The sequence below is a fragment of the Quercus lobata genome, chromosome 1 (assembly GCF_001633185.2).
Source record: "Quercus lobata isolate SW786 chromosome 1, ValleyOak3.0 Primary Assembly, whole genome shotgun sequence".
In the NCBI taxonomy this organism is placed as follows: Eukaryota; Viridiplantae; Streptophyta; class Magnoliopsida; order Fagales; family Fagaceae; genus Quercus; species Quercus lobata.
The window spans coordinates 11,000,099-11,016,531 of NC_044904.1; the positions used below are offsets into that span (position 1 = coordinate 11,000,099).

A 16,433-nucleotide genomic window follows, 5' to 3' on the forward strand; every position below is an offset into this window, starting at 1 on the left:
AAGAGAGAAAAAAAATACCGTGAGTCTTTTTCACTGCGTGTCAATGGAGAAGATGAGTGGGAAATTCTCCTGAAATGGGGTCTCTCTGGCTGTGGAACCAAGGGATTTCCCAAAGCTGTCCCCAACTTACTCCAATAATTTCAACCTGGTTTCACAAGTCTTCCTTTTTTCAAATTCCAAGTCAAGTACAAACAGACAGACCTGTCAGAGAAACTAAATACTATATAGTGAAGGAAGAAGAAAAGAAGTTTAACAAACACTTTGTTTAAGTTTAGATTAATCATTAATAGATTCTAGTTTGTGAATAGTGATTTTTGTTTTCGCTAGTGAATCAGGAATTTTGGGATGGCTTCTGCCTACCTGTTTGTTTTCTTTCTTCTCTCACACTTCGTTCTGCTTCACTCAGCTGAAGAAGTACAGAGAAAACTCCAAAATTGTTCGCCATTTCAATGTGGGAAATTCGGTAACATCGGATTTCCAGTCACCAACATCCCACCCCCCTTTTGCGGTTTACTGCCAGTAATTTGTGACCAAACATCTCCAACCATCCAACTGCCACAGGGACCGTGGGGTGGAAGACCATATGAAGTTATAAACATCTCTTACACTAATTACACCTCACAAACCATACGTATCAGGGACCTTTCGCTTTGGGAATACTTGAATACCAGTAAATGCGAATACTTAATCAATTTTACTCTTCCAAATTCTCCATTAATCTCTTTTAAACTCACCACACCCAATCAGACCCTATTTAAATGCAGTCGCACACTTGATATTACTTCACCTACAAATTTAGAAAATATGAGCTGCGGAGACTATAATATCTACTATACTCATTCAAACGAGGCTTCTCAGAGTTTTCCTTCTGGATGTTCAACTATTCAGCTCCCAGTACAAGAGCATTCACATGAAGCTGAACTGAATATGACTGCTGAGTATGACCTTGAAGTCCGTGTATCTGATGCTTGTAGCAGATGTTATAGGAGAGGAGGTCTATGTGAGCTTGACAAGAAAGGAGAATTTAATTGTACCGTTACAGAGGAAGCCTTTCAGAAAGGTATAGACATCGGAATAACACAAAAGTTTCTGTTCCTACACACACACATATTGAAAATTCTTAAAGATTTCATTGCATACAAGATTCTTTACATTCTTATGTTACAGTAAATCCTAATACAAGTGCTGATACTTTTCTGTTCCATGCCATGATCCACTCCTCCACAGCAATGGTTTTAGCTAGTTCGTATTAGTTTCAAAATTAGTTTATGAGAAATGGAAATAACTTTGTTACTGGTAGGCTTTCCATTCTCAAAGAGCTCTCAATAAGAGTGTAGTTTTTGCATCTTCATAGATATAGTGAAAGAGAGAGAGAGAGAACTTTCACCCTGATATCATGTTGCTATGAAACAACAGAGTTTTATAGTGAAGTTTGTGTTTGATGAATGTTCCAACTGTTATAGTAGAAGAATTTTCATTGTGCCAATTTGGAGGAAGGTATTGACACGGGAATTTTCAAATTAGCAAAAATTCTTATAAATTTCGTTGGTTTCTATGTATTAATTATTCTTAATATATGTATATGGCTCGCTGCTATTCTGTTCTATGCTACAATTCACGTATCGCTCTTCTGCGGCACTAGATTTAGTAGATTCAGATTGGCTCATTCTTTTAGGAAAATAGAAATAGATTGAACTTTCTTGTTATAAAATCTATCAGATAAATCTAGACCGAAGTTCATTGCTCTCTGTTAAATATTGTTGAGATTTCAAAGAATACCAATTTTGCTCTGTCAATATGTTGCACTAATTTTTATTTTATTTTTGATTATTCAACTAATAGTAATGTTCTTTGCTGCTTTTGATACAGGGATTAAGAGTTTGAAAGTGATTGCTATAGGTAACATACTTCTTTAATCAAATCTTTTTGTTGATACTAATATTTACATGTTTGCTTGGGCGGCCTATCCTATAGAACTGAAATGATTCCATATGGAAGTGATCTAGTGTGTCTTCAACACTTAAACTGTGACCCCTTTTTAACCCTTCTCACAGTGTGTCTAATTATCAAATCTTCAAAGTATTATTCATGCAATGATATAAGGTGTCGTTATCAGTTTTGGTAATGGCTCCATTTGCTCCGTTTTTTTATAATTCAATACCATGTATGTATGGAATCCATCGGTACATTAGCTAATTTTTCATAGATCATGATTTTCCTCTAAGGCTCCCTTTCTCCTGTCCATCTAAACCTATATCTTTTATTCTGCTTATAATACTGGATGCATGCCAAGTCATCCTTGGCATGTCCTTTTCATTGTTACTATTGTGTCACCACAAGAAAATGCAATTGAGGTTCAAGACATTATAAATATGTAGTTTGAGTTATTGTCGTGTCACCATTTATTACTTCATAACCTCTATTCTTTTATTATAGCCACTTCGTTTGCTGGAATTGGAGTTTTGATGTTTATAATCAACTGCTTCTGGAGAAAGCTCTCATCAATTAAAGATATTTGGAAGAAGAAAAATCTAGCTCATCAGAATGTCGAGGCCTTTCTAAGGAATCGTGGACCTCTTGTTATTAGAAGATACAGTTATTCAGATGTAAAGACAATAACCAAGTCCTTTAATGATAAATTAGGCCAAGGGGGCTATGGTAGTGTTTATAAGGGGAAGTTACAAGATGGATGTTTTGTGGCAGTGAAGGTTTTGAATAATTCTAAAGGTAATGGAGAGGAATTCATTAACGAAGTTGCAAGCATTAGTAGGACCTCCCATGTTAACATTGTCACTCTTAAGGGCTTTTGCTTTGAGGGATCTAAAAGAGCTCTTATCTATGAGCTTATGCCTAATGGATCTCTTGAGAAATTCATATATAAAGGAAATCCTTCAAGTTCTAATCATCAATTGGGGTGGGAAACATTATACAAGATTGCCATTGGCATTGCACGAGGCTTAGAGTACTTGCATAGAGGGTGCAACACACAAATTTTGCATTTTGACATAAAGCCTCACAACATTCTTTTGGATGAAAACTTTTGCCCAAAAATTTCTGATTTTGGCCTTGCAAAGATATGCCCTAGAGAAAAGAGTATTATATCAATGGTTGGTGCAAGAGGGACGATTGGGTATATAGCTCCCGAGGTATTTTGTAGAAATTTTGGAGGAATTTCTCACAAGTCAGATGTCTATAGTTATGGAATGATGGTTTTAGAAATGACAGGAAGTCGAAAGAATATTGATGTTACTGTTGATTTAACTAGTGGGATATATTTTCCACATTGGATTTACAAGCATCTTGAACTAAATGAAGAATTAGGACTGCTAGGCCTTTTAAATGAAGGAGATGAAGACAATGCAAGGAAGATGATAATAGTGAGTTTGTGGTGCATACAATTTGATCCATCAGATAGACCATCAATGAGTAGAGTGGTGGAAATGTTGGAAGGGAGTCTCGAATCTTTGCAAATCCCCCCCAAACCTTACTTGTCTACTCCCTTAAGATCACCGATAGGTTCTTCCACTGTAATGGTGTCAATGCAATATGATTCTATGCACTAAAATACACCCCTTCTTTCAAGGGAAACTTTGAGTCTAGGAGGTAATGAACTTTGTGAAATGTATTTATTTCTAGCTTGTTAATGAACATCTTTTCTTTGTTGATTAAAATATTTGATGAAACCTGACTTTATGGCCTTCACAGTGAATTAGTAATGCCAAAAGTCTAGTAGTATTTGAGAACTATGGTTTTTGTATATTTGGGAGCAACTTAATTAGTTTTTTACTGAAATTTTTTGTTGAAAGTGTGCTAAAATATAATTATACTTTAAACAAGTGAGAAAAAGAAAAAAAGAGTTTTTAAAAAGCATATAAAAGTCAAAAAGCAAAATGTTAGCTAATAAATTAGTCCCAAACATACAAAATTACCCATACTAAGACTTGAGTATAAATATAATTCAAAACTAAGAGGAAAGTTCTATGTTTCTTATAAAAAAAATAAAAAATAAAAACCAAAACAACCAGAAAAACTTTTTTCCTATAAATTAGCACACATCACGTTTGATACATTTTTTTCCAAAAATTAGTACAGCAGTTTACTGCTTTTCAAAATCCAAAATCTGAACTTCTTAAAAATCTTTTCCTATGTAATCTCATTAACAATAGACAATTCCAGATTTAAAAATTATATTAAACCTTGTTGATGCCCACTTTTGACAAAAGGCCCAATGGCAGAATAAGCCCAACATTATGAAGACAATGGGAAGAGAAAATAGTAAAGACTAGCAGACCAGAATGGCAGGAATAATGGTTAGCAGGCCCACAAAAATGATAAGTGTCAAAGAAGTGGCAAAGAAGAAGTAAATGGGTCGAGGAAGCCTAAGGAATAAAGTAGTAAACCCATAGGAATAATAAGAGGTAAAGAAGAAGTAAATGGGCTGGGAAAGCCCAAGAAATGAGTTAGTAAATTCATAGGGTTGGCATAAATGCCAATAAACCCGAAAGGTAATAAGAGATAAGGATATGGTAATTGGGCCGAGAAATCCTAAAGGATTTAGCAAAAGCCCTTAGGAGTAAAAGAGGTAAAGAAGAAGTAAATAGACTGAGGAAACCCAAGGAATAAAATGGGTCAAGAAAACTCGAGAAATGAAATGGGCTGGCATAATAGAAATGTTGGCCAGTGAAGCCTAAAAGAGAAAAGGATGTAGAAAATGGATTGGCAGGAGCCTTAGCCCATAAGCCTATGGGCAACAAAGAAATAAAAGAGAAGTGATTATATAACATGAGCAGTGCAATGGCATGGCAGGATCACCAACCAAGAAGCCCACTGACATAGGAAAGAAGAGGACATGGGCTAGGAAAAAAGGAGAGGGCTTACACTCAAGCAATGACCAGTCCAAAGAAGAGATGGAAAGTAGAGAGCGTAAACCTAAAGGGCCATGTATCTTTCACGCCGCAAGAGTTAAACAGCTACCAGAACGTATAGCAGAATCAGACAAGCGTGGAGGCAATGGCAAATGCGTGAAGGCCAGAAAAGTAATGGATTTAGATGGAAGTAGAGCATACACACAGGGTCTAGGCACCACCTACTTGTACCCAACCAATACAAGGGAGGTGGGCCATGGGCCAAAGGTATGAGAGGGTGTGGTTTGGTGGTGGGGAGAAGGCGGAGCCTATTTTGTGGTTCCTGCTCAAACTTCTTTGGAGAGAAATGTTCTGCTAGCATGACATCTCACCAAAAATTAGTAAATATGAGTTGGAACCACTAAATGTATGTCATAGAGGTAGGTGAGGGAGATGTTTAACCCTTATCCAGATGAGAGTAGTGAAAAAAGAGAGAGGTAAGAGACAAGACAGACCACTTTTGTCTAGGAATGACCCGTGGTGCAGCCAACACAATGTAATGGTAGTAGCTGGGCAATCGACAGGCTAGTGGGCAGTCTTGAAGGACGCTCACAACAAGATAAAAGCGGTTAAGGGGTAAAAATGGTAAATCCTATAACAGCAGGTAGTGTAAAAGGCCATAGTTATGAACAGTTAAAGGAGGAACCACGACAAGAAATAGAAGCAGAACATGGAAGAAAAGGAGTAAGAAAAAAGGAACCACAGAGAGATCCAAGAAAAAAACAAGTGTGATAGGAATAGAGGCATCCATCAATAGGTTACCCATTCTCTAATAAGCTAAGAATTCAAGTTTAAGATCTAGATCCTTTTTCCAAAGTGTATCTCTATGGCAGGAGCCTTATTTGAGGTTACCGACATTGGAGATTGACTCCCTTTTTGGACTTGTGTTTGCTGAAAGGCTAAGCCATTTTCTTTGACAGACAAATCTTGCTTTTGGTTAACGAATGACTAGCTTGTTACCTTATTACTGAACTGTTTGCTGTAATTTTGTTACTCGTGATTGTATTATTCTACCACGACCTCGTTATTCTCCTTTGTTGTATTATTTACGCGTTATTATTATTTGTAAAGATGCTTTAGTTATCTTGCTGAATTGTGTTTCCTGCTATAATATTTGTAAAAGTTGTTCCTACTGTGAGCACGCTGTACATTTAAGGCTCTTGCCAAGGCGCGTCTACATGGGGATGGCTCAACTTGTGCACAAGCTGGCCTAAGGTGTGTTTCACTTAGGCCAATCCCAACTCTTTTACCTCAGAATCACGGGCCATGGTATAGCAAAAGAAATCAAGCCCAAAAATACAAAAGGCCCACCACAAACCCAAAATAAAGAAAGAGCCTCATCACATGTGCGGAGCGCATGTGATGAGGCTAGCATCTACAATAATGAAATTCTTATATTCAAGGTATTTTAGAGTTAGTATTTTTCATGAAATTGTTAAATATACAATTAAAGGTCATATGAGTAACGAAAATGGATGACAAGGACATCATTATTTGTCCTATTGTCCATTTTTGTCAATAATATAGCTTGTCTATATCTACCTACAACAAATAAATTCTTTATAAAATACTTAAACATTAAAAGTACCTAGTATCACCGCATAACTTTAATGCGATAATCACTTCACAAGCAATGATCACTTTACAAATATAAGTGCTTATGGGGCATAGGGGGTAAGGGCTGAAGTTCAAGTCTCTAGGAGGGAGCTTCACATATATATATATATATATATATATAATTTCTATCTTGTTATTAAAAAAAAAAAGAAAAAAAAAAAGCACCTAACGGTTAGGACAATTATGAAAACACAAAGTATAAAGGATTAAAATGAAAATTTTAAAACATAACGAGCCAAAAATAAAAACAACCAAAATTTAAGGGCAAACAAAGTATTTTAATCCACGTCAGCATTTGACAAATTTCTCGTTAATATATCTACAATCTTTCAGAAAATAAAAAAAAACCTCAAAATTAGAAACCGCCGTGTCTGCTCCAACTGGCCAAGCAGAGAAGCCGCCGGAGTTTGGAAAAGGACGCCGGAGCCGCCGTTTTCCTGTAGTCGTGGACAAGTGGTTTGATTTTTTTTTTTTTTCGTGATTTTTTCATTTTCCCATTTTGGATTATGAAATAAATTTGATAGTGTTTGTATTACATGAAGGAAAAAAAAAAGAAAAAGAAAAAAAACACTGTCTGCGCCATTGTAAATAATCGTTTTTAGCACATATATTTGAGAAAGTGGGGTTTAGATATTTTTAATTCTTTTTCCTGCTTATTCAGCTAATGTACATGTTTTTAAAGCTTTACTTTTTCTAATGTATTTTTACCCAGTTTAATTTTGTTTATCCAAATAAATCACTGGAAATGAGTTAATACCATATGAACTTTTGTGATACAGCAGAGAGTGATTTTGGATGGGATAGAACTGCGAAAATTTTTGGTACTATGGCTTTGTTGTAATTGTTGTTGGGGTTTGATGATAAAGGATTTGTGGTGTATGTGCATGCTCCGGGGGGGGGGGGGGTGTGGGGAGTTGGATGGATTGTTTATTAGTACACTGTGTTATTTGTAGTTTGGAATTGGAATTGTGTGGTTTTGCTTGTTTGATGACAAGAGCAGGGTGGTTGCCTTATTGGTGTGTTGGAAGTGATAATTTGGTAAAATGAGATGGTATTGAAGTGTGGAAGGTGAATCCTTTATGTTTAATGTGATATATCTAGAGAGAAAGGAGTGGACTTACTTTTAATGGAAGAGAGTTATTCATAGGAAGATTGAAGCCTTTTGTTCCTGGCCTATTTGTAATTTTTAGATTCTTTGCATATTAGATGCTAATTTTGTGGCGGGTGGAGTCGGTTGCCCGTTGGGTTTACTAGCTAGAGGCGAGTTCATAGGGTTTTTCTTTAGAAAGGTTCCCTACGTTATCAAAAATAAAAAAGATGTTAATTTTGTGCGTGTTACTTTTAGTATACATCCCATGTGTTAGGTTGCTCCCATTTTTGCACCTTCTAAATGAAATTTGTTATGAATTATAAAAAATAAAAATATAGGGGTTCCTTACAAAGAGAAAAACCACCAGGGTGGCAAAGGAAGTTCTGGCTCTCATTCATTTCAAATCTTTGACTTTCCTTATTTGAATGCTTAATATTCAGTTTCTTTATGTGTTTTCTATGTTGGCTTTGACTTTTGTGCATCTTGTTTGGAATGCTAGAAATTGTAATTGGTTTGTATTTGGACACTTAAACTGTTCATTATATTCTCATTCATTTTTAGTTGGTGTTTGAAACCTTATGGTGTTTATATGCAATGAGTTTACCTTGGTCTCATCTATTAACTTTGTGTTTTCAAATTGGTCTCATTTTGACTGGAAGTTAGATATCAAACTTTTTCTTCCATGCTTTACGTATTTTTGTCAATTTCCATTCCATGTCTTCTGTAAATTACTTAAATAACTTTGTTTTCAGTTTCCATACCATTTCTTTTGTACATGACTAGAACTAATTTGGTCACTCAATTGAGGCACAAGTGGATTTTATTGTTTCATTGTGTTTTGAGTGCATCCTGTGATTTGTTATGTTCTATTTATCATGTTAAAAAAGACTAAAAGAAGAAACTAATTTTATTTTATGGTTTTTTGCCCCTCTCCCTTCTAACTGATAGTTGTCGGTGCAGAATTTTGGTGCTGTGGTGTTTTTTATTATGGAGATTAAGACAGATGTAAAAGAAAGCTCTCTCATTCTGCTGAAGCAAGGAGCTGAGGCTGTGAGTGCAGTTACAATTTAAACTTCTCAAGGCCTTTTGGTCGGTTTTACATACTTACAAGTTACAACCAGTACAGAAGAAGATATACGTCTTAAATTTTTTTCCCTATTTTGTGTGGAAAAATATGGGTTCACCCCCCTCCCTCAAAGTTCGTTGCATTTCTGCCATTTTCGATAGAATAAAGCTCGCTCACTAGTAATAATTAACTCACCTGGTTTTTCAGTTTTGCATGAGCCACTAGAAGTGAAACTTTGACCATGTGCAGTTTGTAATTTTTATGCTGATCTTGACATTCCTTTTCAGAGATTTTTTGAGACAAATTTTGTGTGAAGGCGGTCTGTTATTAAGGAACGTTTCTCAAAGAAGTATAGGCATCCTACTTTGGATTCTAAAATAACTCTTAAGCGCTTAAATGTGGTAAGTATTTTTTTTTTTTTTTTTTGCTTTGGGACTACCTTCCACTCTTTATTCCATAAGTCAATGAATCAATGTGTTGCTTATTGTCTATGTCTTCTGTAAATTTATTGTTGAAACAGGAAGCCAGGTGCATGACAAAAGCAAGACGACTTGGAGTTTCTACTCCAGTGTTGTATTCTGTGGACCCTGTGCTGCACACTTTAACATTTGAGTATGTGGAGGGTCCCTCTGTCAAAGACATACTCCTTGAATTCGGGTCACATGGTATAATTGTAGAGCAATTGGATGATATTGCTTTACAAATTGGCGATGCAATTGGAAAATTGCATGATGGTGGTCTCATCCGTGGTGACTTGACCACATCAAACATGTTACTTAAGAGTGGTACCAACCAGCTGGTGAGTTCCCTTTTCTTCTTTTTTCTTTTGGTGGGTGGTATTGGACATTTCCCGTCAACTTTATCTTACTTTCTATGATTAAAGTTGCTCTAAACCTGCATTTACAGTCCATTAATATCTCTTTGTAGGTCCTTATTGACTTTGGTTTGAGCTTTACTTCAACCCTTCCAGAAGATAAAGCTGTTGATTTATATGTACTTGAACAAGCTCTGCTCTCCATGCACTCTTCATGTGGGAATGTGGTAAGCGACATAGTTTTCCTTCTCTTACTTCTAGTTATTCTTGTGCTTTTAGATTGTAAAGAGAAAATGAGAAAAAGAATTGAAACTCAGAGACTCTTATGAGTGTTTGGCATTGGGAAGCTTGGTGCAAGATTTAATGTTATTTTAAAAGCCAAACTGGACTAGGTGGTTTGACTAGTTTGATTGTGACCCACCCACAAGTTGGTTTTCTAAGGGTAAATAACCAGGACTATCCATAAACTTGGTGATACCATTCTGAACAGTGGTATCATCTGACCTACAAACATTTTGAGGTTGAGCAGCTCTTTTGGATTGCAGGTTTTTTTTTATTATTATTATTATTTTTGGGAGAAGGGGGGGGGGGGGGGGTGTTGGGGGCGTGTTTAAAGGAGGCTCGGCGTGATCAAGTGTGCCTTGATCATGTGCTTGTAGGCCATAGAGAGTAACTTCCACTCCTCCATTGTCATTGACTTCATGAACTCCACCATCCTTGTACAGCTTTTCCATGTGGATGTTCTTATTGTGAGTTGAAGGTGTATCATCAGCATTGTTGATTCAACAAGAATAGAGATAGGGAGAGAATCAGCAATTAGAAACCTACATCTGGAATGGGATTTTTTTTTTTTTTTTTTTTTTTGGGATGGGGGCTTTATTTCATGACTGAACAAGTAAGCTCATATTTGTCAAAAAGCAAATCATATTTTGAGTCAAATTTTTTATTTGTGTGTATAATGTTGTGTATCTCACAGTATATGAACTCTCTATAATATATATATATATATATATATATAAACTTTTTCTTTTTTATTTAAATACCTCACTAATTTGAAGATGATGAGAATCTGAAATATTTTTGAGAATGAAAACAGCAGAGAACTTCTACGACCATTACATATCAATCTATTTTCTTTCTTGATTTTTGTCTATTTTTACATATTATCATTTCTTAGGGACAAGATTTAAACAGTGGATACTTCATGGTATGCCTTATTACCAGGAAATGGATTTTTATGGGAGAAACAAGTTCAGTTTTTAGAAAGTTACTTTATTCGTGTTTAATGCATCATTTTCTTTTTTGAAAAATTACTCCTGACCACAGAACATAGAATCCCGCAGTTTTTCTGTAAATGCTTTTGGTTTCTCCCCCACCCCCCTTCCTTCTACCCCGGGCCGCCTAATGTTATTATATTCATGCTTTCTGACTGGACATTGACTTCTTCAATGTTGCACGTTGAATAGATGGATCGGATACTTGCTGCATATCGGAAGTCCTCAAAGCAGTGGTCATCTACACTGAACAAGCTTGCTCAAGGTGTGGCCCTCTCCTCCCATTTGTTTTGTTTTTTGTTTTTTGTTTTGTTTTTTTATTTTTTTTTTCTTTTCTGCCCAGTTAAGAATTAATAATTTTTTCTTATTGCATTTGATGGTTGCAAACTTCTGCTATTTATTGTAGTGCGACAAAGAGGACGAAAGCGGACCATGGTTGGATGAGCCTTCTTCAAATTTCTGTCCCACTAAGGTAAAAGAGAAGGAAGTTCTGGTGGAGAGGTGAGTTTTATGATTTATTTTTTTGATAGTTTATGGAAACTTTATTGAGAAAGGTACATCGCGTTCATGATTATGAACGCTCTGAACTTGGAATGAGTTTTATGATATAAATTAACCATGTGCTATATTTATCAGCATATTGCACATTGTCACTGTTATTTAAATGAAATGCAAATTGTTTTAATTTCCTACCCACAAAATGTGAAACATTTCCTCTCTGGAATTTAAAGGGTTGCCATGCACTTGCACAAACATTTCCTTTATTTACTCTGACTATCAGGAGTAAAACTTTGTATAAGTCGGGTTGGTTAAAATTGGGTTCAGGTTAGTTAGCTCTATTTTGCTTCAGGGGCGGCAGGGGCAATTAATTGTGCCAAAAGAAAACGACTTGGTCAAGATTTAAAGCAGCAGCAAATTTCCATAACAAAGTTTTGAGTGTTCTGAGGTTTTGACTCAAGAGTCAAGGAGTCAAGTTAGTCTTTCCACTGCGCGTAATTGGAGAAGATAAGTGGCAAATTCCCCTTCGTGATCTCTGACCGTGGAACGAAGGGATTTTCCAATGCACATAACTAATATACCATGTTTCATATGGGTACCTTACCCATCTTGCTCTAATAATTTTAGCCTGTTTTCACAGTTCTTCCTTAACCAATATCCAAGTCAACTACCTGTTAATATATTTTTTCTTTGTTATAAAAATAAGTGAGAGAAGAAAGTTATACTATTAAAATCATGGTTCTTAGACCCGAACCGAATCGTATGGTCTGATTCAGTTAACCGTGAGCTCCTCATCATTCCAATTCTTTTAATTTTAAGAACCTTTTTCTGTGAAAAAAAAAAAACATGGAATCGCTCAAATCGCAGTCAAACCATATAGTTCTGAGAATCGTGGCCAATTAACGGTTCGCATGATTCCATTTTTTTACTATATTTTGGCTTGAAAACAGATCTCAGCCCATAATGAATTTGAATATTAAAAATAAAATAAAAAATTTGCGAGAGAGAAAGAAAAAAGATAGCCAAGTTACCAACATCACTATACTTTTCCGATAGTATATTTTTCCAATCATCTCCACCTCTCATTTTCTTCTTCTCTTTCTTGGCAACACTTCTTCTAGAAGGCTAGCAGCTAGAAACCACTACCTCATGACCTCGTGAAGCCCTAGATTAATAGTGAGATTTGACTATTCACAGAAGTCTTTTGACGATGCGAGCCACACTCAAGGGAGAAAACGACCTACACTTGATCTTAGCCAAAAAGGGAGGGGAAAAAAAAAAGGAGGAAAAGACCACGGCACCCAAGAACACAAAAAGAAGTCTTTAGCTAAGGCTAACCAGCCTCGATATAGTGGACTTAATACCTAGGCCTAGCACTACAAAAAAACATGGGAAAAGAATCTAAGGTCCCATTTGATACACCCACTTAAATTCATGTTTTTAATTTTTAAACAATATTATACGTGTTTCTACACATATTTTCAAACAACAAAACACATGTTTTTAAGTGCATGTACCAAATTGTCCCTAAATGTCCAAAAAGTGCAGCCACATTAATCAAAGTGTTTAAGGTATATTTTCCTAAAAGTAGATAAGTTGACATAAATGATATGTAGATGGGCACATTATGCAACATTTTTTTTCTTTGATTATTCTTATGTTCCTATAAATAGATTATTAATTTTTTTTTTTTTAAAGTCTTCTTAATTTTCTAAGAACAAAACCTCCTTCTTCTTCTTCTCTTTTTTTTTTTTTTTTTTTTTTTTTTTTTTTTTTTTTTTTTTTTTTTTTTTAGAAGAATTAGGGATATAAAAAAGAAAAGAAAAAAGAAGAGAGTAAACAACTGTGAATTTAATGGATAAGAGTTAGAGATCTTTATTGTATTTGTCATCTACGAATATATATTGTAAGGACACGATTTTTACGACCCAAGGATGACATTGGGCTTGTGTGTAAAGGGTCCAAACAATATGATTTGTAGAGAGTGGGTTTGGAAAAGGCTAGACCTTGGTCGTTGGGCAACGGTTTTGTTGGGATTTTCATGGAAGCCATCCGAAGATGGGTTTAGCCTGAGTGGCTAAGCCTTACACGAATGGGGTGTGAAGATCTATCTCCTCGGAATTGGTCCGAGGAGCGTCTCGTCCTCACCATCCTCCTTTTTATGAGTTCGTTCTCCCCCTTCTCTCTGGTTCCTGGGAAGCCCCCTTTGTCAATGCGACGAGCTTCCCTTTTATACTAGTATTTCCTTCCCACTCTTCACCCACGTGTCCGTTTCTCATTGTTCAGGGTGGTTACTTGTCTTATCAATCCTCACGTCAGAGTGGTTGGGGAAGGCTGGATAGCAGGATATGAGTGTGGATTTGTCAGGCGCTGGGCTCCACATTAAGGCGTTGGCAGCCTTCCCCCTTGTGCTTATCTTGTACTGAATTTGTCCTTTTCTTCAGGCCTTTCTGTAAGATGTTGGGTGTAAAGTCGTCCTCGGCCACATCCTTGGACCTTCGAGAAGCTTTCATTGCGCGTCCTTAGCAGTAAGGCTCCTCGGCTTGGGCTTGGGCTTCTAATACAAAGTGGGCTGGGACCTCAGATTTCGGGCCCCACATATATATATATATATATCTTTCTTATATTAACTTGAATAAGTTTAGAGATATATAAAGTGAGATTTATTATTGAAATTATTCAAAATGAGTTTAGAGATGTACCTCATGACCTCATGAAGGCATGATTTTGAAACTCGGACTGTTCAATGAACCGTAAAATAGAGAGGTTCAAAGTTTTTAAGGTCGGACCAAGGTCAAACCGTGATGTTATCATAATTAATTTTATAATTATTTAAAATATAAATAAATATATTAAATTAGTAAAATATGAAAAAAAGAAGAAGACTAAAATGGTCCAAGTAAATATAGAGTTCTATCTTTCAAATGTATTTTTTTTATATCATAACTTTCAAAAGATAAATAAAAAATAAGAAATCCTAAGCAAACATAATAAACAAAACATATAACAATATCATAGTTGATCTACTAAAGCTGGGTTTGGATACAAATTATTTTTCTACGCGTTTGCGTTTAGCTTTTCCAAATGGTGGGACCCATGCTATAGTAGCAACGCGTTAAACCTTTTTGTCTGCATTTCAACTTCTTTTTTTTTTTTTTTTTTTGAGAAGCGTTTCCGTGGCTGTAGTTGTTTTCTAGGGTCTCGTGTATTGTTCATGGGACTCATAAACCTCTTTTTTCACCAAAAATTTCATTAAAAATGGGTCCCACGGTACTATTCACATATTTAAAAATTATTTTACTACAGTGTTTTCAATTTTCAGCAAAATAAGTTATATCCAAACGGACTCTAATTATTAAAAAGAAAATTATTAATTTACATTGTAATATTTACATAACATTTACATTATGAACTAAATAAATGTGTATAATATTATATATTTTTTATGTAAATATATTCAATATTGTACACTTTATATAAATCTGCAATTAGTTAATTACAATATCAACCAATAATTATTTTGCAAAAGAAACATGGTTGATTTATCAAAACTACTGTTAAAGTAAACAAATAATAAACCACTGGTATCAAATTTAAATCTAACATAAAATATTACTAAAATATTAAAAAGGTGAGTTGATGAAGTCAAAAGCTGCCGTGGTGTACAAATCTCAACAAAACTGATATTTAAATATAACAAATATTGGTGAAAATCTGAATTTTTGTGGTCTTGATAGAGTGTGGTACACAGAGTGGCAGGCGTTATTTCCTAAGCTAGAAAGTGGAAACTACTTTTACCAAATAGATGGATAGACTCATAGACATAGAGCATCAGTAGCCTCTCTAAATTTTTGCCTGCTTAGAAAGTAAGCAATGCATTTTATCTTTTGCCTACTTACTTTTTTAAATATACTTTCCAATAGACTTTTTATCATTTTCTCTATTTCATTTAAATATTATTTCTTTATTCATTCTTTATTCTTTTCTTTTATAATCATTTATTCTTCCTATATTTATTCCCAACAATTATATTTTTCAATGAAAAATGTTATATCCACAATATTTTTCATAATACTTTTACAAGAATCACATCAAAATCTTATGTGGAAAGTTGTTACTAGTTCTAATTTGAACCCACCACTGAAATTATTTTTTTACTCACTAATATTAGCTAATTATTTAAAATTTATTATGAAAATATTGTAGTAATATTTCTAAATGGTCATTTCTTATTCTTAGGCATGACAATTTGAGCCCGACCCGCGGGTACCCTGTCCAGCCCGGCCCGACCCTAATGGATCGGATTTTTTCCGGCACCATAAAGAATAGGGTCAGGTATGGGTTTTAAAAAAAAAACCCAAACCGATTCCGGGTTTTATCAAAATCCGATCCGAACCCGGACTCGAACCCGACCCGTTTATATATAAAATTACTTACATATCCTCTTATATATATATATATATATATAGTTCTAAACCCTAATCTCCCTTACTCTTCCTCAGCTTTAGCTCCCTTACTCTTCTTCAGCTCACACAAACACAACCGCCTCAGCCCTCAGTGCCCCACTCACTCTCAATCTCACACAGCTCACACGAATGGTCTCACTCACTCTCAATCTCACTCCCTCTCAAGCACAGCCGACCTAAGTTCTCAGCCTCTCACCGTTGATCCAAGCATTCACCACCGTCGGTCAAGCTCTCACTCACCCTCAATCTCATCGCCAGCCTAAGATCTCACCGCCTCTGTTTTATACTTCTCTTCAAATTTTTTTTTGAAATTTTCGGAGATTGAAAATTTTCAGTTTGAGTCTCTGACATGCTTGTTTCAATTTTTCGGTTGGTGTTTTCTACTTAAACTATGGATCTCAACCAAAGTATGTATCAATTCTAGTTATGCTAATTGTTAGTCTTGCCACTGGAATGAATATTCATTTTCGTTTTTATGCTTTTGTGAAACTGCCCTGGCAGATCTACCTTGTATCTGAATGTTCATTTTCGTTTTTATGCTTTTGTTAATGGTATTTTGGGTGATGAATCTTTATTACTTAACCTGAAGAAGAAAGGGGAAAGCTTTTTTTTTTTTTTTTCTTTTTAGCTGTAGATTTACTTGAAAATTTTCAAATACAAAAATTGGGCCTAAATTTGGCAGGGCCTAACGAGGCCCACAGGGC

General features: G+C 35.4%; 1 protein-coding gene and 1 pseudogene across 1 annotated transcript; both read left to right on the forward strand.

Annotated features, from left to right (window-relative positions):
• Nucleotides 1-804: 804 nt before the first annotated feature.
• LOC115994974 (rust resistance kinase Lr10-like) lies at nt 805-3,563 on the forward strand. Its single transcript, XM_031119342.1, has 4 exons — nt 805-1,060; nt 1,168-1,242; nt 1,870-1,899; nt 2,437-3,563. The coding sequence occupies exons 1-4, from the start codon at nt 805-807 to the stop codon at nt 3,561-3,563; spliced, it is 1,488 nt and encodes a 495-aa protein (XP_030975202.1).
• Nucleotides 3,564-6,882: 3,319 nt separating this feature from the next.
• LOC115978647 lies at nt 6,883-11,403 on the forward strand (annotated as a pseudogene).
• The last annotated feature ends 5,030 nt before the right edge of the window (nt 11,404-16,433 follow it).

What these genes read in the sequence shown, in the direction of transcription:
- LOC115994974 (XM_031119342.1), top strand. Translation starts at nt 805, where the DNA reads ATGAGCTGCGGAGACTATAATATCTACTATACTCATTCAAACGAGGCT. An exon ending in AGAGGAAGCCTTTCAGAAAG is followed by an intron (nt 1,061 to 1,167) that starts GTATAGACATCG and finishes CTTATGTTACAG; the next exon opens with TAAATCCTAATACAAGTGCT. An exon ending in TTTGAAAGTGATTGCTATAG is followed by an intron (nt 1,900 to 2,436) that starts GTAACATACTTC and finishes CTTTTATTATAG; the next exon opens with CCACTTCGTTTGCTGGAATT.